General features: G+C 39.9%; 1 protein-coding gene across 3 annotated transcripts in view; it reads right to left on the minus strand.

The window, feature by feature from the left end:
* Nucleotides 1–2311: 2311 nt before the first annotated feature.
* Nucleotides 2312–20311, minus strand: part of pdzrn3b (PDZ domain containing RING finger 3b) — a 124424-nt gene continuing 106424 nt past the window's right edge. For 2 of the 3 annotated variants that reach the window (XM_028023240.1, XM_028023241.1), the window contains 7 exons: nt 12925–13178; nt 10091–10178; nt 7362–7460; nt 7186–7248; nt 6979–7080; nt 6024–6140; nt 2312–4621 (listed from right to left, as the gene is read on the minus strand). In XM_028023240.1, the coding sequence (XP_027879041.1) occupies nt 3098–4621; nt 6024–6140; nt 6979–7080; nt 7186–7248; nt 7362–7460; nt 10091–10178; nt 12925–13178 (2247 nt within the window). In that variant the 3' untranslated portion in view covers nt 2312–3097. Of the gene's footprint in view, nt 4625–6023; nt 6141–6978; nt 7081–7185; nt 7249–7361; nt 7461–10090; nt 10179–12924; nt 13179–20311 lie in introns of all 3 variants that reach the window. The other variant, XM_028023239.1, reaches the window with a different exon arrangement.

Consider the following 20311-nt stretch of genomic DNA (forward strand, 5'->3'; position numbering starts at 1 on the left):
ATATCCACTCTCCAAACCAACGTAAAACAGTCACTTAACCATAAAGAACAGAAAGGAAACTTTAGATTCCAAAGTTGGGGTCCTCAACAAATGAGCCTGAACTTGGCTAGGAAAGCCATCTAGCCCTGGGGAAAAATCCTGCCTTTGAAAAGAGAGGAGGGCCCCTGTTTCGCTGGGGGTTAGCGTTATTTTTTTTCCTTTAAAGGTTTTATTGGCTCTGGTGGCCTTTATTTGGTAGTAAATGGACTAGAAAGTGTCACCCACTGAAGCTGTTTTTGTCCTTTATTTGTGTGAACAGTACATCTTTTTTGCCTAAGTTGAGGTTAAGGAAAATGTCAAATATCACATCTATCATGTCCCTTGTACAGAGCAAACTATCCATGATCTGGGAGATCATGGATCCCGATCTGAGTCTTCACAGGCATCAAATTTATCATAAAGACAGCGTAACAAACTTTAAAAAATATTGCCAAAATTGGATGACTGTCCCAACAAGTTTTCTGAAAGATTAGTTCATACCTTTGTTTTTAGTAGATTTGATAATTGCAACACATTTGTACTGGATTTACTGATTAATTAATAAAATAGCTCCAGGTTCTCCAGAGTCCTTTCTAAAACAAGAGATCAGCACATCAGTCCCATTCTGAGATCCTTCCATTGGTTTCCAGTTGTTCAAAGAATAGAATTTAAAATTTCATTAATGGTTTATAAAGCACTTAACAATAAAAGCCCAGGCTACATTTCTGGTCTTTTTCAACCCTCCATGCGCTAAGACCTTTAAAATAACCTGAATCAAACCTATTCATAATTCCAAGAGTTACAACTAAACACACTGAAACAGTTTCAGTTTTTATGCACCAACATAAAGGCTTCCTGCTCACTGTAAGACTGATCTCACCCTGAGTTTATTTAAAACAAGGTTAAAAACCTTTTTATTTGCGGTTGCCTTTAAATTTTTATTTACTTATAATTTTTTTAATAAAAATGTTTATATTTAATCTGTCTAATTTTAATATGTTTGATGTGTTTTTGTTTGTATGTTGTTTTTAACTTCTTTGTACAAGCACTGAATTTTCTTTGGCTGAAACCTGCTATATAAATTAAATTCCCTTGCCTTGTGGAAGTTCTTTGTGGTTTTCTTCTTTCCATCCCATTTCTCCATTCAAGACCCCCTTACAATCTCCACTTTGCTCACCCTTTATCATATTTAGCAAGGTATGGGGGCTATATTCGGAGGAGCAACCAGCTTACGTGGCCAGATTAGAAGGTGACCGGAACTCTGGTGTTTAGGGTTTGGTAAGGAGGGTTCAGACACACCATGGAATTCGGAAGTCAAGTGTTTCATCCAGCTGCCAATAGTTCCAAACTGCAGCAGTTCCAGCATTGAAAGCAGTTAAATCTCTGTGTCTAAGACGTGTTTCTCTGCTAAGTTGATGAAAATATATTTTCTTGCGGAAGCATTTAGCTGACTGTTCTGTATCACAATTTATCAACATTGATGTTTTGATGTATTATGTTGCCAGTTTTTGTTACTTAAGCATGTTTTCTTGCTAGGTGTATTTTTACTGCAGCTAGCTCATGATTTCAGTGAGCTGTTGAAGCTTGTTGCATACAAAGCATGACAAACTTAAGTTCTCATTTTCGGTCCTACAAAATAAGAGCTGAATCAAGATATTGGAACAAAATGACCATAACTTTCACAAAATGCCTCTTTATATATACATGTATAATTGTAGCTAGTGTCTTTTGATCGACTCTTGTGGAAAAAACACTTGTTCTTTAAAGTGGGTGTTAAGTGACTAAAATGTTTCCTCATCTAATAAAAGTCCCAAACGTGCTAAAGCTAGCGGTGGCCTACATTATCTGTGCACCCAGACAGTGTCCTCCAAGAATGGCATCAGATTTGTATTTTTTTCTCCTTTTTTGTTAATTTTTCACTGCAACTTTACAAACAGCACCTATGTAGAACAGTTTCATTTTATTCATTATAAATTACACATAAGTAGACTCAACTTATTAGGTGACATTTTAAGACTATTGGCCTGGGCTGAATACAAATCTGTGCAATGTATCAATTTTCTTAAACTGCATGATGACTCACTACTTTGTTTTGGACTATAACATAAAATTCTGGTAAAATGTACTTAGGTTTTTTGCTGTAATGTCACAAAATATGAAAAAGTTCAATGAATATCAATGCGTCTTGAGCAGCTGTACAAATATGACAATAAAATTAGCCTTACAAGGATTTCTGATCTGCTTTTACTAGTTTAGGTCCTCAGTAATTCTCAAAAATGAAACTTCAAAAACATTTCAAAGTTCATCATATATAAAACAATAATTTATTATCTCTCATTGTACAAGACTCAAATTGTGAGGCTAACTAGGGATTTGTTAAGCTGGTTTCTCTTCCCGATACATAAAATTCTACAAAAGCAAGAGCATCTATATGTGTGCACAACATAAAACACATACTCCACATCTTACTCTAAAGGTTATCGTACATACACACACATCAGTATCAATGTTCTCTTCATGTTGGGATAGACGGTACACCGCCGGTAGTCTTTAACTTTGGGAAATCAGCATCTTTTGGGAGAAATTAAAACAAAAAAACCCACACATTTTATACAAATTATGTTTTATAATTCTCCAAAATCCTTATACAAAGGTTTTCGTGATTGACTTTTTTTAAAGGTAAAATAACATTTTCTCCATAAAAGTATCACACTAAAATCATATATATATATATATATATATATATATATATAAATGCTGGCTGGTAAAGTATGGCTCACATTTTTTTACACACTTTCAAAACCTTCCAAAAAGAGTCAATATTGCAGTTTCCAAAAAATATCTAAAAGAGCTCAAAGGTAGAAAAGGTTACTGAAAAAAATCATTGCTTTAGTTGCAAAGTCCCATTCAGTGAAACCCAGCCATCACTTAATGGAGCCCTATAATGAAAATGTAGGAACCGAAAGGCTTTTCTGATTTCCTATGTACACAGTGACGCCACATGTTGGTGGCAGCCCTCTCTGTCCAAGCCAGTACCGCCATATGTACACGCTGGCCCACTTCCACCTTGGAGTTGGAGTCACACCGTGGTCACAGACAGAAGTGAGTTATAAACCCTAGTCCCATCAGGTGACTTGGTGCCATGGGTCAGCAGTTCCTGGATGGTCATCCAGTTGTCAAAAATTTTCTTATTTCTCTTTTTCATCATCTTTTTGTGGCTGAGTTCGATGATGTTTGGCTCCTTCTTGTCCTCGGGAGCACTCTGGTCCTTCAGACAGTCCACTCGGCTCTGCTTCATGAACTCGCGGCGTTGCTTCTGCTCCTTGGCCCGCATGGCGTGCTGCTTCCGCTCCTCCTTGCTCCAGTAGCGGCCCATCTTCAGTTCGCTGATGGCGTCGTCGTCTGTGGTCATGCCACTGCGCTCTTCATGGATACGGAGAGCACGCTCCCTCAGCAGCCTGTCCCGGACCGGCCGCTTCGTGATGTACCGCGTGCCGTCGCTGCGGATCTTTACCTTCCACTCCATCCTGGGCTCATGGTCACCGGGGCTGACTGCATCCCGGCACATGCTGACCAGACTCATCTGACTCTGGGCATATTCCACTGCAGATTTCTGCTGGATCAGCTGCATGTAGCTTTGGTAGTGCTGGGCGTGGGCCGGGATGTGAGCGTGCTTGTAAGGGGAATGTGGTTGAGAGCCTCGTCCACCCTTACCCGTCTCCCCAAGCTTCCTCTCTTTGCTCTCGGCTTGTAGCTCTCCGTCCAGGTCTTTAGAGGAGACTCTGCACCGCCTGGGGCCTCCGGCTTCCTGCACCGGGGACAAGAGGGGCTTGTGAATCTTGCCATTTGAGACTCCAGATCCAGACAGTCCGACTGCGCCCTGATTCTCTGCTCCACGACGGAGGGAGTTATCCGGAGACAGTTCTAGAGTGAGAGGAGTGCTGCGGCAGCTCTCGCCGGTGTTGTAGGCACTTGAGCTATCCTTGTCTGATTTCTCAGGCAGCTCTGTGATGTCCGGCAGTTCGTGGCGGCGAGCGTCTATGCTGGTGTTGTAGTTGTGGAAGCCACTGTTGTGGAGCATCCATGATTCTCGGCACTGCTCCCTCAGCTGCTGCATCTTGTGGGCACGGACGATGTTCAGGCACTCCAGCTCGATGCTGCGCAGCTCCTCGTTGAGCAACTCCAGCTCCTTATCCACGCCCTCCTCTGTCTGATCCTCAGTGCCCCCAGCGGCCAGGCTGAACAGGCCCTGAGCGCCGCCACTCCTCATCTGACACTTTAGTTGCAGGAGCTCTCGGAAGCGTTCACACTCGTCGACTGGGATGCCCAGGAAGTCGGTGTCGGCGTAGTCTGCAGAGATGAGCGACTCGCCGCTGAAGGGCAGGTCAGTGCTGCCGAGGGTGTCCTGGCTATAGGTCAGTTTCCTGCAGCTGCCCAGCGTGTTGGAAGCTGTGGTCGTCTGATCGTCACCAAGGTTCTCTTGCTCAGAGCTCTCATCGTTCCGGGTGCTCTCGTCTGTGCGGCCAACACCGCTGTCCTTTTCGTGGTGGTTGGAGAGCAACGTGGCCGTGTCTGTGGTGCCCCCGTCCTCCTCATGCTTCTTCTGCAAAGACAAACAACCAAGTAAATTTGGAAAGTTGTCTAGTCGACCATAAAAGATCTTAAACTCAGATGCACACCAAGATCCACATTTTCAATTAACTTTGTAGAGTCATCTTAGGGATCAACATCTTGAACTGATTACATTTTGTGCAAAGCTTCATTAAATTCTAGGATATTTGGTAATGTAGATGTGCTATTACTCTTACTTCAACAGTTCAGTCTGAATTAGTGAATGTTTTAACTATTCTCTTGTAGATTTACAGACAGTTTTTGAATCAATGTCCTGTTGTTGACCATATTGAGACCAAGCTTCTGTTGTCACAAAATACTTACCAAAGGTACTACAAGCTGCAAAATAAGCCAAATGATCAACTTTCCACTACTGTGCTTGGTGTGAGGTTTTCTAATGTGTTAGTTTTTCTCTATATGTGGTTTTGTTCATTATGTCTGAACATCTGTGCTCATTGCTAAACTATGCCTCGGTTTGCAAAGTTGTATTTTCAGAAATAATTTCCTTCTTATATCTTCCAAACAACCCATACTTGTTTTTCAAAGTATACCGTCAACATTATAGGGCCTGACATGTACCTCTTGTCACCTCTTGGATGACCAGTAAGTGGTTTATCGTTAACATCAACCTGAAAGCTTGTCCACTTCAGGGAAGGTCTAGAGCTGAACCATTCTCAATTTTAAACAATGTTTCCTATTTTAGAATGATGGACTTCTAAAATAGAAGTCCATTGGCTTTTGAGTTGGTCTGCAATAATTGCCTCACTAAGATCATTGATGATGTCTTTCCACCAGGGCATTGTGTTAATACACACTGGACTCCAGACTAGTTAATACACACTGGACTCCAGACTAGTTAATACACACTGGACTCCAGACTAGTTAATACACACTGGACTCCAGACTAGTTAATACACACTGGACTCCAGACTAGTTAATACACACTGGACTCCAGACTAGTTAATACACACTGGACTCCAGACTACTAAACTGACAAACATTTAGCTGTTGTGTTTGATGCTCTCTTTTTTCAAAGATATAGGAAGAAATGTCTGGGTTTTTTTTCACCATTAGTTCTAGTAGCTAACACTTTAAGACTTTGTTCCTCCTTTATGTCAGGACTTAGTGAGCTTTAAGTATTTCCTGCAAACAAAATGTAAATATTCTGTGAAAAGATGTATACACTGCATAAAAGTAAAGGCCCATGTTTTATCTACAAATACTGCAAGAAACTAGTTAATAGATTAAAAGGTTTTCTTCATGAACCCAATGTCTTCCTAGTCTCCTTCTGTTAACAATGAAAACAAGAAACCCAAAACCAGTCAAACATTAATTACTCAGATTGATTGTGTGTCTTCCTGCTCAGCATGCTGTGAAGGTGTGTGTGTGTGTACCTGCTCTAGCACGCTGGCAGTGAACTGCATGGCCTGATGGTGTTGCTGCTCCAGCATGTCCATGTGGAGGTCATCCAGGAAGTCGTTCCTATCATCATCCATCCAGCCCCCGTCCAGCTGGGATGCCATAAGGAGCACAAGAGAGATGCATTTTTAGACACACATATGAAACATGAAAATGTAAAAAAAACAAAAAACACAAAAAACCCCACACAAAAACACTGAGGGAGCAGAGGACATGCTTCTGATATTCAAGGCCTATTTGTCATCCAAAAAGCATTATACAGTGTTACCGGTTATCAGTTATTGGTCAAAAGTTTCAAAAAGTTTCATTTTAATCAGAATTTTATGGTCGATTTAGATACAGATTTAAGACGCAACATTAATAATCTTTTTCTCTGCTTCCTATAAGCTATACTTTAGCAGCAGAAGTAATGTCACATTGTGTGGATGGATGACCAATCGCTGTAAAACGGGTAACAAGTCCAGTTTACTTCAGGAGGTGTGAATCACAACTGAATTCTGATGTGGACCAAAAAAGCAATCTCTGGTTCGCCTAAAAACCTAGGTCTTGATTTGGTTGAAGTAAACCACTAGTGGACCAGAGACCGCTCCAAAAGCAGAAAGCAGACTAAAGCGCATGGCATTCTGGGTAAATACAACCAAAACAAATGTGTGTGTCTAACGCTAGCAGGAGAAATGAGGGAAAGGGAAATCCTACAAACACAACCCACAACAAAATTGTAGAACAAAAAACACAATTTTGTTGTAGGTTGTGGTTGTAGGATTTCATTTCTCCTGCTAGCATTGATCAGAAAATTAGCAGATTTTTGAGTTTCTGGGTTGATCAAGATGAAAATCATCCAATTCCAATCACCAGATGATTTTTCTGTGAATCTCTGGGTTTACAGTACGAACCTGTACTATACCACACATATTCTGACATGCTTATTACCTGAATCTCTGGTCGGGCCACCAGCAGAGAGATGTTCTGGTTGCCCTCAGTGGTCAACAGCGCCACTGCATCCTCTCGGTTTTGGATCTCAACACCATTGATCTGGACGAACATAAAAATTGGCTGTTTTTCTGTTTTTAACACTAATTATTTCTAGTTCTACTCAAACCAACTGAAGCTTCTAGCATTAGTTTTTCTAACTCTTACCTGTATGATTTTGTCCCCTTCTCTAATTCTACCATCCTTTGCAGCGATGCTGTTTGGATCGATCTAAAGGAACATGTTTAAATTATGAATTAAAGCAAACATTATTCCTTTTGACAAGTACAGTTTGTTGTCACTAAGTGTTAAAGTAGATCTGAGCACAACCCTGGAACTTTTACCTCACTAATGTAGATCCCAGCCTCATCCTCGTCATCAGTCCTGTAACAGATGGTCAGGCCCAGTTTGTCTTGGATGTTTGCTCGGTACAGATCCACCTCCTGGTTAGATACAAATTAAACCTGAAATTACTTTTTTCCCCCCAGCGAAGCAGGAGAAAAATAGCTGGGAGCTCGTGTAAGTGTGTTTCTAGACAAAGTAAATGTACTGACCACAAAATGGGGCCAGAGAGCAACGCAAATCTATCAATCACTGTAATGAATCTTTCAGCTGGATGCAGGAGGCCATCGGCTTTTCTTAGAGGCCCACTGACAGCATGAGGGATGATGCAGTGAGCTGCAGACAGCCAATGTGCTGTTTTTCACTTGTCAACACCTTTAATCTCACAGATCCAGATAAAGTTAAGAACAGCATTGGTCTCAGAGGCCAAAGGCCACGCTCTGTGAGGGGTAGCCCCTAAAAAAACTAAGCCATGAGTGATTTGGTGGCTAAATCTGGAGTGATACTCTGCTTTTGGTCCAGAGTTGGATGTAATGCTTCATGTTGAATGCTAACATTTAACGCAATTTCATACAAATCCACAAACAAGTGGGATTAGCTAACTGATGAGGTTAGACAGCATGCTAACTAAACCAACTGAACTATCAGTGCCGCCTTTTTTCTTCCTCGCTGACCATTTTTTTCCTAGTAGACAAGCATGAAAGAATGGTGATGTGCAAAATTTGACAGTTTTTCTATGAGGTAAAATGAGGTTAAATGCATAATTGAAAATAAGCAGTTTATTCCTTCAGATTTTCAGTTTTGTAGTTCAGGAATGGTGAAAGTATGGAAACCCCAAAGTTTTTTTTCTTTCAACACACATTTTGTCCGATCAAATTTTCTTTCTCTTTTGACATTAAAGTCATGCGCAAGTAAAAACAAAAACTTGTAGATTAAAATATTAATGTTTTTTTTCCCTTCTTCGCACTCCATTTTTTCCTAGTAGACAAGCATGAAAGAATGGTGGTGTGCAAAATTTGACTGTTTTTCTATTAAGTGTTTCTCACTATATAAACCACATTTCTTTTATTTCTACAGTAAATAACCAAAAGAGAAGAAAAAAGTATTTTAAGTCCTTGTTTTGTTTTAGCTCTAATGGCAAGTGCAAAAATATTGTGCCATTTTTTTTCCAACACAGAAAAAAGCAAAAAGACTTACCAAAAAATGTTTTTCATTTTCTATGTGCAGGAGAACAAATAAAAGACCAAAAAAAAAAAAAAGAAATTATTAAAAACATTATAATCTTCAATTTTTCTCTTTTGATGCACATGAATTTTAAAGTCAATAGAAAAAATTAATTTGGTCAGACATAGAAAATTGATTTAAAAAAAAAAGTTCTGCCTTGCCTTGCTGTAAAAAAGTCAACATTTCCCATTGGAGGGGAATTCCTACTGGCTTATTTTTAAAATCTACGTAATCAATTAATCAAATGAACATATTAAAGTCCCTGCTCTGCTTTTAAGACCACTGCTAAACTGGGGGCCACCATTCAAGGATTTGGATTAATCCTCTGTGGGTGCCTTTAACATCAGGGAGAAGATCACCTCCAACTAGAGGGGTCAAATGTGTCAAAGGTCATCAGAGTGAACATCATACACTCACCCAGCAGCTGTCAGCGGTGGATGCAGCTGTTATCTGTGCCGACTAATTATCTGTGTTGTCTCCCTTGGAATATTTTGTTTGATTTTAGTTATTGTGAAACAAAAGTTGTACAACAGAATTTTACTGCCACCTGGTGGACATTGGTCAACAAGTTTGACCTTATAATTTGGTCTGAACTGGTCAGGCTGAACGCATGGCGTCACTGGCTGTCCTTTAAATACATTGTTCCTTGGAGATTATTCATTTGTAGGTTCATGTTATCAATAATTATTTGAATATTATGTAGTGCTTTGTTAGTTAAACTAATCATTTCTATGTGCTTCAGCTAATTGTACAAGGTACATCCTTGGCTAATTATCTATGTTAAGAAGCATCTCCAGGGGAGTGAAACTCCAGTCCCCAAGGGCCGCTGTCCTGCAGTTTTTAGATGCGCCACTGGTACAAAACACTAGAATGAAATGACTTAATGACCTCCTCCTGGTGTAGATCAGTTCTCCAGAGCCTTAATGACCTAATTATTCTATTCTATTCAGGTGATACAGCAGAGGCACATCTAAAAGTTTCAGGACAGCGGCCTGTGAGGACTGAAGTTTGACATCTGTGATCTATGCTATTATTAGTTGAAGTCTAGTCACCTTTAGTATTTTATGTATAATTAATAAATACTTACCCTCATATTTTGTTAAGGCTTTACAAAACAAAATGAAATAGAGTTGTGAATAAAACCACAAAACAATCGAGGACTGGATTATTCCCACTTCAGGTGTTAGCTAACTGTCTGGCTAGCTGTATCGCTAGGTTTGTTAGCTTTGTAAAGTAACACATTGTGAGGACAGCATATTATCTGACGAGCCCCTTGTTTACTGCATGAAGTCAGGTTAATGTTGCTAATAAGTAATGAAGTCAGTGCTGTGCATGTTAAAAGAAAACAGCTTCTCCAGTCATGTCATTGATAGCTAACAATGGCCGCAGCAGGACGTGGTCACCACTAAAAAAGGCGATTCAGCTGGATTATTTCATCTCAGGTCTACCTCTGCTCTTGTGTTACTGATAAAACAGCAGAGAGATCTAAATTGAGATTAAGTTTTACCTCATATTCAAGCCCCTCACGCTCTATCTCCTGTTGGATGCCCTCCAGGAAATCGCTGGGGTCAAAATATGTGTGCTCTGGAGGAGACCTGGGAGAGGAAAGAGTGTGTGTGAGATAAATTTGAAAAGAGTGAAAAATAAATTAGGGAAACGAAGCCCAAAACTCAGAAACCCTTTAATGTGTTTGGAATTAATTTTACCCCAGGGTCTAAAAATAAAATGACACAAAGAGGGAATGCAATTGGAAGGAAATCAGTCTAAAATCAGATATACTGAAGCTACACCCAGAGGCTAATTACAAATTAGCATGTCACATTATTCATTTGACTAAAATTAAAAGAAACCACTTATTATTCATTAGAGGCCACATTCCTGATGTCACGGTGCATGTGTACTCACGGTGTTGGAGCTGTGATGTCTCCCACACACACAGAAAGAGGAGCAGCAGCTTCAGAATATGCAATTATAAAAGAGCAGAACCGTTGTTTTAATGTGCCCCGGAGCTGCCGTCATCTCTGGTGATTGGCAAGAACATTTTCCGTCAGACTGTGACGCTTGCTTGCTCTTTGTTATCAAAGCTTTCTCCAGAGGCAAGACAAGCCATCATTCATGGGGTGTTGATGGCTTGAGACCATAAGAAAGCAAATCCAAATATCAGATGACCTCATTTTATGGGCTCATAATGTTGCTGAATCTAGACCTGATCAACCACAGCAACCACTGAAGCCACAGGCTTATACAGTAGACACATCACTGCATCTGTCTGTACTGAAGCATCATCACGTTGGAAGAGTGTAATAATGGACTCATTAGACTTTTTATTGCTTCAGAGCCTAACTTTATGCTACCCTGCAAATTAAAGGGGGGTTGTTATGTGTTTTCCAGGCACTTGTAATTTTACAGCGCAATAAAGCAACTGTCTCCTTCAGTTGCTATGAAAATGCTGTATATACCAAAAGTAAGAAAAGAAATTTGACTTCTGGCAACATGAAATTGGCCTCTGTCTCTTTAAGAAGCTTCTACCCTTTCTGGCACTTCAGCATCACAACAATGTTTGTGATGCCTTTTACAACTGTTCTTAGGAGCATTGGCATTTTTTCAGCAGACGCTGAGTTCCACCAGGTGTTTGCTCATTTCTGCTGCCGCTAGTCTGGAGGAGTTGAGTGGTGGAGTGGTTCTTTGCCACTCCACAAGGTGGAGCTTTGTATGAGCAGGGTATCAGCTCATACAGAGATTCAAGGTATGGGAGATTCAAGGTTTTCTCAAACATACAGTAATGAGTCAAAGCAACCCTCCAGGCATGGACGGAAATACAAAAGGGGTGGGGGGGATCCAGACTCCCCAATCTTGGAAAAGTCTAGAATTGAATGTCTGGGAAGTATTGCTTTTTTTCTTTTTTACTGTCAGCTGCTCTGATCTCGGCTCCCATACAGAGCTGTTGGCTAATGGTAATACTCAGCCCCTCCAGTTTCAAACTCTTATTATTAAAGTAAGAGTTAGAAAGCTTAATATAATTGAAATACCTTCGACAGAAAAAAGAGCAAAGTCAATGTAGCCAGTTTAGCTAGTTTTGATTTAAGGCAAAATGAGGCTGTTTATCATGATTCAGCCAAATCAAACTGCAACTATCTGCAGTCTGATATTTATTGTTAATGTCTTTCACTCTATTGAGCAGTGAAAGTAAATAAAATGTGCTACATGTCTTTTGCTTTAAGTATTTATTTACTGGAGGGTTTTTTGTTTGTGCTGCAGAGCCACAGCTAGCTCCTCACGTCAGCGGCTCTGACGGAGCCTGTGGTTCAGCGCTGCTGTTGCTCCTCCTACACTTTGGACTCTAACTAAGGTGGGAGTGGGCTAAAAAAGTGGGCAGCGACAACTTTATCTTCCAATGTAACGAATGCCCACTAAACATCCCAGAGCAAACCGTGTGCTTTGATCAGATAAGACATTGAGCTGTTTAGCGATTAACGCTGCATAAAACACAGGATGCCCATTGTAAAGCACGGTGGAGGAACTGTAATGCAGAGCGTCTATTGTTCTTGGAGTGCAAAGTATCAGCAACTTTTTCTTTGTGAAAATTAATTTGTTAGTAAACTGAACACAATTGTGTTTATATAATTTTTTTATGTACATCTTGAAGTGTCACATTAGAAATGGCTGATTAAAGCAGCAAAATTCTAAATAATTTCCTCAATTTCGCAAAATATTTTTTTCCGCCAGCTTGAGGTAGTTTTTGGCTTTTCCGAACAAGAAAGGGATGATGGGAAGATATGCTGAATAAGTTCTGATGTGGCAAACCTTCCCAGTCCAACCCATAAGCACGGAGGGGAAGACTAGCCGGTCCATGCTAGTTTGCAACCTTTATATATATTTCTATGTTACAAAATGTTTAAAAGTGGTGACTGATCAGTCAGATCTTAGAGAACCAGAGCGGACCAGAAATAACACCTGATTGGTGCATCTCTAGAGTTTGTTGGGTTCAACCACATTCTGTTTTCATCCCAGGCCACACACACAAAACATTTGTGGTGAGAGAAGAGGTTAAGAAATTGTACACAAAAAGAACAGTTTAAGATCCCTCTAAGTTGGTCACAAACACATCTTTACCAGGTGTGTCAGCAACGTCATTTTGTCTGTATGTTTCCTTTTACATCAAGATGGACTTTTAATTTGTAGAAAAGGAATTTTCCTGGTTCATCCTCTAAGACTCCATGGAAAAAAAAGATTAACTAAGTGGAAGAATAATCTATGCCAAGACCTTGACCGTATTCGGTCTTTGATCGCTCTGAAGTTCCCATGAATCTGCGATGCAGCGCTATCAGCCACTCTACTCACTCCTCCGGCAGCAGATACTCCTCCAGCTCCGTCATCGGGGGTGAGGCGGGAGGCAGCTTGGTGAGAGCCACGATATGCTGGAGGGTGATGTCGGTCTGGGTGCTGATGTCCGACACCTGAGTGTCTGTGATGGGGGCGAGCAGTTGGGGGTAAGGACCCTGGCGTAGAACTTGAATCATGATGGGGTCCTTGGCGGTGCGGAATGCCTCCACTGCTTGCTCATGGGTGGCTTTTGAGAGGTCCTTCCCATTAACCTGCAGGACAAAGACAGAAATGACAGAATTAAATGTTTTCCTCTCTCCTCGCAAACAAACTAACGTAATCACTCTTTAATTAAGACTATCAAATAAAACAATGAGTACAAACTTCTCTTTGGTAAATGAGGTACCACAGTTTCCCCCCTATTGTTACAGGGTCATAGTCAGATCAAGTGCAATAAGACATTAATTAGGAAGAGTCTCTGTTTAATTAATCAAGTTCATTAGCTGTGGCTACGTACAGGATTCATCTTTTAGCTAAGTAGTCTCCCTTCTGTCAGAGACGGTCGGTGGAGGGAGTGCTGGGCATTAACCTGAGAAGATTAGTTTGAGCAAAAGGCTGCAGTGTGCCACAGAGAAGAGGCTAATTAAGTCTGCTTGAGCCACTTAAAGGCTCCATGTGCTGATGAAAGCACAAAGCCTCTAAATGCCCTGCTCTCACAGGAATTTGCAGAGATCCAAGAAGTCTGAGACCAGAAGGTTCGCCTCTCAAACGGCAGAGATTGAAATCAGATGTCAGACAAAAAATGTCATGTTTTCTTGACAGCAATCTTTCAGAATCATTTTAAGTCATGAGTGAAATGGGCTAATATAAGAAAAAAAATGTGATTAGATAACAATATTTGCTTGCTTTAGAAGTTAAAAAATTGATCATGTTAGCTGTTTGTGGTTGCTAAACATCAGTGTGTATTGAGAATATAGAAGATAAACTACTAAACACTTACAGTACAGTGAACCCTCGCTATAACGCTGTTCACCTTTCACGGCCTTGCTGCTTTGAGGATTTTTTTGTGCAGTTTTTTTTTCACTGTGCATTGTGTTCTGCGTCCTGATTGGCTAAACAGTCTCCATGCTTCTTCTCTACCTGTGTGCCAATAACGTTACGGTATTTAAATATACGTAATACAGCTTGGCAAATTTTGGTAAATGTTTTTGCCCAGAAGAAAAAAGAGCAACAACAACTACCGATAATAACTATGTTCTTCTCCCGAAAAAACACACCTGCACCACAGGCTTCAGAAGAAAAAGACACTAGAGAACAGAGTCAGGCCACAGCGTCACAATCAGAGGAACAGTGAAATATGCGAGTCGCAATTTGTCCTGCTGGGGGCTTAATACAAATGCACTTTGTATTTTCAGGGGGGGCTTTTTATAGGAAAAGGAACAATGTATCTTTTTCCGTCCACTTTATTGTGTGAAAAAGTTAAAGGAGAATAAATAATTCTGCAAGACAACATAAAATAGAAAATGCAGGTTATTATTGCACAGAAATAAAGGAAGTTCAGAGAAAAAAAAGTCGTCAACCTCTTTATTGTGAGTTTAAATCTAGAGACGCACCAATCAGTTTAATTCTATGATTTTGCTATGAGCAACATCATGCTCATAAATCATTATTTATTTAGCATTATACTTAGAATTTGTAATTGCACTTTCTAATCCATTTGAAAGGTTTGTTGAAGACATGTTTTGTGAAACATGTTTTTGACATGTTTGACAAATATAGTCAACCAACTGTTTTTGTCAGTTTCTTTAGGATTTATTTTACATTGGCTGTTATACTCCTTTAAGCAGTTCTGACCGCACAAAGTAAAGTTATGTTATTTTTACATGTTTGACCAAGCTTGTGGAACTGTTTATTTAAGTGTGCTGAGCTGCTGCAGAGTAATCAAATAAATTTATAATTCTGTACATACGGTATCGCAAGTGAAAAATGTGGCTCTGTATTTAAATCCAAACAAAAACAAATGCTGGCACAACTTAAAGAGAAAAGACGTCTTATTACTGCCTTTATCTTTTGTGAGCTGCTCTAATTTACCCAGAATTTGACATCCCCAGTTTTTGTCTCCCACAGCAAGGTGTGACGTTACACATCAGCTGAGGAACACAAAGGGTTTTGTGCTGCCCTCTCACTGCACGGAGGCTCCAGCAGTCCAACATGGCTCTCTGGAATCTCGGCACTCCAACAAAGCATTACAGTGATCGAGAATTAGTTGAACATGTTGGCTTAGATATGTTGTAATTTTCCTATTAACTAAAAAATTTGTGATATCCCAAAACTCATAATCACTTCAAAAAATGTGTATTGTTCTATTTTCCACCAATGGAGGTCGCCATTTTTTCACCTAATGGGTTAATGACATCATTTGGTCTGTTCTGTACTGGAATCTACAGAGTAAGCAAGGAAGACTAACTTTGTCTGAGTAGTTGTTTATCATATTATAAATTTAGATAATGCCACACTGTGTCCCTATTGGTGTAATTTAAAACAAAACAAAACAGTGAGGTGAATCTGGATCACTTCCCAGATGAGAAATAGAAGAGCGCAGTGGGAGAGAGCCAGAGCCGAACACAACATCCAAAAGACCTACATTTGTGCCTGCAACATTTCTCTCCAGAAGACTTTGAGTCATTTGTATGAGGAAAACTGACCAGACCCTAAACAGAGATTAGCAGACCTGACACAAAGGTATAGAAGTACTTTCAGGATCACACGGTCTGACCAGAGGTTTAAAAAATAAATCAGTGACCAACCCTTCCTTTCAATAACAGTTATAAGCCTTCCATTCATGGGGTCTTGATCTGTGGACGACCAACTTTTTGTGCAGCAGCAACCACAGTCTCCCAGACACTGTTCAGAGATGTGTTGTTTTTCTTCACCATAAATCTCCCGATTAAGAAGGGCCCATAGGTTCTCATTGGGGTTTAGGTCTGGTGATGAAGGGGGGCACTTAATTGTATTTTCATCTTTAAGGCCTTTACTTGTTAGCCACATAGTGGAGTATTTTGATGTATGTGATAGAGCACTGTCCTGCATAACAATCATGGTCTTCTTGAAAGATGCAGACCACTGTATTTTGGATGTACCACCTGTACCACTGCTTGAAGAAAGTGTCTTCTATTCAAGTTTACACAATGTGGAGTTTTAAAATATGCATAAAAATGTTGCTTTGGTCAAAACTAAGACTTGCCTAATAATTGCGCACATAGTGTATTGTTACAACTAATCAGAGACGAAGCCTTTAGCCTGGTGAGCCCGAGGCATTCTGCATCGGTGCTTTTAATTTGGGAGGGACCAAATGGGGCATGGAGGTCTCTCAGTCAGCCTCAGTTCAGTGGGCTGAGAAGCTCATTCGGCTTCGCTTGCACGGACTCCACGCAGATAAAGACACTGGACCTTTACAGGCTTGCTGCTCTGAAAACCTCTAACAGAAGGTCTGGGTTGCATGTACAGAACACAATGCTTCTGTTCCTGTGTACAAACACAGAAGGATCTCTAGTGCATCTTGAAATGGGTTTCTCTTAAATCTATTTTAACAGCAGGAGGGTAGCCATTCCCTTCTTAAAAGAATACTAATTAGATCAAAATCAAACGTATTCTGTTCCACTGTCAGGAGAGGAATTTACACAGCTGCGGCTTTGTTATTCGCAGCCCATTTTCTTTCATTAAAATGTCACATTTGACCTCTAAGACAACACTGGAAACGACTACCTGCTCTGGATTTGGCTTTTGTTTTGCAGCTAATTTAGAATTTCACTTCTCCTCAATGTGCCATATGGCAGCTTATATGGTTCTTCAGCCTATTGGTAATAATTAGGGGCAGCAGGAGGCAGCTGTGCTTTGAACTGTGATGTCAGCTCATCTCTGTGAAGCAAATCAAGTTGGACTGAGCCATCAATGAGGGAGTTTGTGTGTTTTCCTGTCTATTCCGAGGCTGGAAAACATACAGCAGAAAACTGTTCATCTGCCAGGCAGCTGGCTCGAGATTTTCCATTATTGTCTTTGCATTACTGTGGATGGAGTGAGGCTGTCTGGGAAATCAAAATTCAATTATTTATTAGTTATGAGAATTGTGAAAGAGGGAAAAATTAATATTTTCATATCTTCATAATTTCACTGATGCTACACAAAGGCGTATAGTTACTGTGGTTGTGAATGACACATTTGTTGGAGGAAAAGCATCAGTTTTAATATATCATTTGTATTTTTAATTTGTATGATAATACATGTGTTGGTGACATCTTGACATTTTTTATCTGAAATGGGCCTTAGTGATTAATAATAATAAAAACAAACAGATGTTTTTAGACACTTTTGTTCAAGTTTGATTTCATCTGCTTTTCTGACTGAGTTAAAGTTAGCTCAATAGAATGGTTAGCTTGGCTGTGTTTTACCTGATAAAGTACTCAAAAAATAGAACAAAGGATCAAGCTACTGTGAGAAAACATTTTATTAGGTGAGAATATTAATTTGCCCTTAGTCAGAAAATTTGCTCATGCTAGCTTCTTTTTGGTTAATGAACAAATTGAAATGAGAATATAGAAGATAAAACACTAATCATTTATAGTGCATGTCTTGAAGCAATATTTTGTTCTTTGCTCACTGAGTTAACGTTAGCTCCAACAAAAGGTTGGCTGAGCTGTATTCTTAAGGATAGCAAGACCAATACATTTTAACTGAAATTATTGGATAAAATATCTAGTTACTGTAAGCAAAAACCTGATGAGATGTAAATAAATATTGTTTGATATTAGCAATCAGAAAATTCCTCATGCTGCTAATGCTAACCATTTTCTGTAACTAAACATCCATTTGAAATGACAATATACAGTAGAAGATAAAGTTTTGTGCAAGCAGTTCTTAGTACAAACAAATGTAACTTTCAGATATTCTGGGAGGAATAATAATGGCCACTGGTACTTGAGAATATGTTTTTTTTTTTTGCTTTGCTAATCTAGCTAAAGTTAGCACCACAGAATGGCTAGCTGTGCTTTTAAGTTACCTCTGAAATGGTCCATGAATATTATCTTGTAAAATACTACAAACGATGGGGCTCTAGTGAACAAAAGCTTCATTAACTGTGAATTTTGGACTTAGAAATTGGAAAAATTACCAACACTGCTGTTAGCTGTTGCTAAACATCAGTTTAAGGAAACTAGAAAAGATCAAACACTAAATATTTAAGTCTTTCATATAAACCTTTACCCATCAAAAGATTTCAACTATTAATTCACTAAGAAAATATAAAGAAAGGTTTATATTTCTTTACCAAAAGAGGAGCTCCACAGGGAACTGTGCTTTCTCCCTTTCTCTTCACCTTGTACACCCACTGATTTCCAGTACAACTCTGAGTCATGTCACCTACAGAAGTTTTCTGATGACTCAGCGGTTGTCGGGTGTATAGGGGAGGGAGGGGAGGGGGAGTACAGGACACTGGTGGACAGCTTTGTGGAGTGGTCTGACCAGAATCACCTGAGGCTCAACATTAGTAAGACCAGAGAGATGGTGATTGACTTCAGAAGGAAGAAGATACCTTCACGGCCACTGAAGATCAAAGGGGAAGTGGTGGAGGAGGTGGAGGATTACAAGTACCTGGGAGTTGTAATCGGCAACAGACTGGACTGGGCATCTAACACTGACACTGTGTGCAGGAAGGGGATGAGCAGACTCTATTTTTTAAGGAAGCTGAGATCCTTCAATGTGTGCAGCAAGATGTTGGAGACCTTCTATCACAGTGTTGTTGACGGTGCCATCTTCTTTGCTGCTGTGTGTTGGGGAAGCAGCATCAGAGCCAGCGACTCTAATAGACTGGACAAAATCATCAGGAAAGCTGGCTCTGTACTGGGACTAAGGCTGGAGTCCCTGGAAACTGTGGTGGAGAGGAGGACACTGAAAAATGTTCTGTTTATTATGGACAATAAACAGCAGCCTCTCCACAACATAGTGGACAGACAGCGGAGCACCTTCTCACATAGGCTGCTCCAGCTCCGCTGTCGTAGGGACAGATACAGGAAATCCTTCCTGCCACATGCCATCTCACTGTACAATAAAAGCTAAATCATTGTTCTGCACTAATCAGTCCAATTTTGCACAACTGCACTGTGGCACACTGCTGTACATATATTTACATATACATACTGTATCTGCATTTTTTGAATCTTTGCAAGGACTGCTCTAAGCTGCTTTTTATATTGACAGCATGTCATATTTTATTTTTATTTTATCTTGTCTACAATTGCTACTCAGTGGTGGTTGTTGTGTCTTGTCTCTATGCTGCTGTAACTGCGAAATAATTTCCCTGCTGGGATGAATAAAGTAATTCTATTCTATTCTATTCTATACTGTATAAACCTGTATACTGTTGCTCTGACAGAAATCAGAATAGTTTTAAATGGGTATTTGTAAGAAGTTTGAGAAATTGGTGATCGGAAATGAGCCACTTAGAACCACAACTCTGGTAAGTACATCTCTAATATTAGGAGACTGGTCTTATTATTGCATTTTAGAAATGTTCTGCCAAATCCACCTTTCATAAAAGGACAAAACTACCTTCAAAACGACACATAAGTAACATATGCTAATTTTATAGCTGTGGAAAAGGCTTTGAACAGATGTTAACATGAATTTATGATATGGCCTTTTAATCCCCACATAATCCTTTAATAAAGAGGAGGGTTATTAAAGAGCCTTTGTCTTCCTTCCTTGGGGATATGCAGTGAGATGAACAGAGGGGAAGCTGTCAGGGAAACGAAGCCTTTCAGTGTGGCGGATGGAGCCCCAGAGAACCTCACACTGTAGACAAGCATTTAGAAGAGGCATGAGAGCCAGGCTGTTCTGCTGCTCTTTATGGTCGAATACACCTTTAAGTAAAAATCCTCAAAACCTCCATTTCAGAACAGAGAGGATTGTTGACATGATCGAGACCATGAACACTTGAAAGGTTATTTCGAGGGGGGCCTATAGAGAGGTTTGACTGGCAGTCTGAATGTAGGTCATTCCTCCTGCCAAGCAGTGTTAATCCACCCTTTATTTAACTTTAACCTTTCTCATAAAAAACTAACTGTGAGCAGTATAGTGGTTTTCTCTATGTGGATGTTCAGTCTTAAAAGTGCTTTAAAAAAATCCAAACATATTGTTTATTAAACTGAACAGAAATAAGACCCTCCACAGTGTGAGGCTGAAAAACAGCAGTCTTTATTTACAGCAGAACTCCAGTTTACTGAGGATTACAGAACAAACAGCTAAAAACTCCACACAGGCTCAGAGAAACAGCCTTGTTTTCTTTCCCCTAATCAGATTTAAGTATGGGATGTTGTGTTATCCACAGATGGTCAATTAACAACGCAAATTC

The sequence above is a fragment of the Xiphophorus couchianus genome, chromosome 7 (assembly GCF_001444195.1).
Source record: "Xiphophorus couchianus chromosome 7, X_couchianus-1.0, whole genome shotgun sequence".
NCBI lineage: Eukaryota > Metazoa > Chordata > Actinopteri > Cyprinodontiformes > Poeciliidae > Xiphophorus > Xiphophorus couchianus.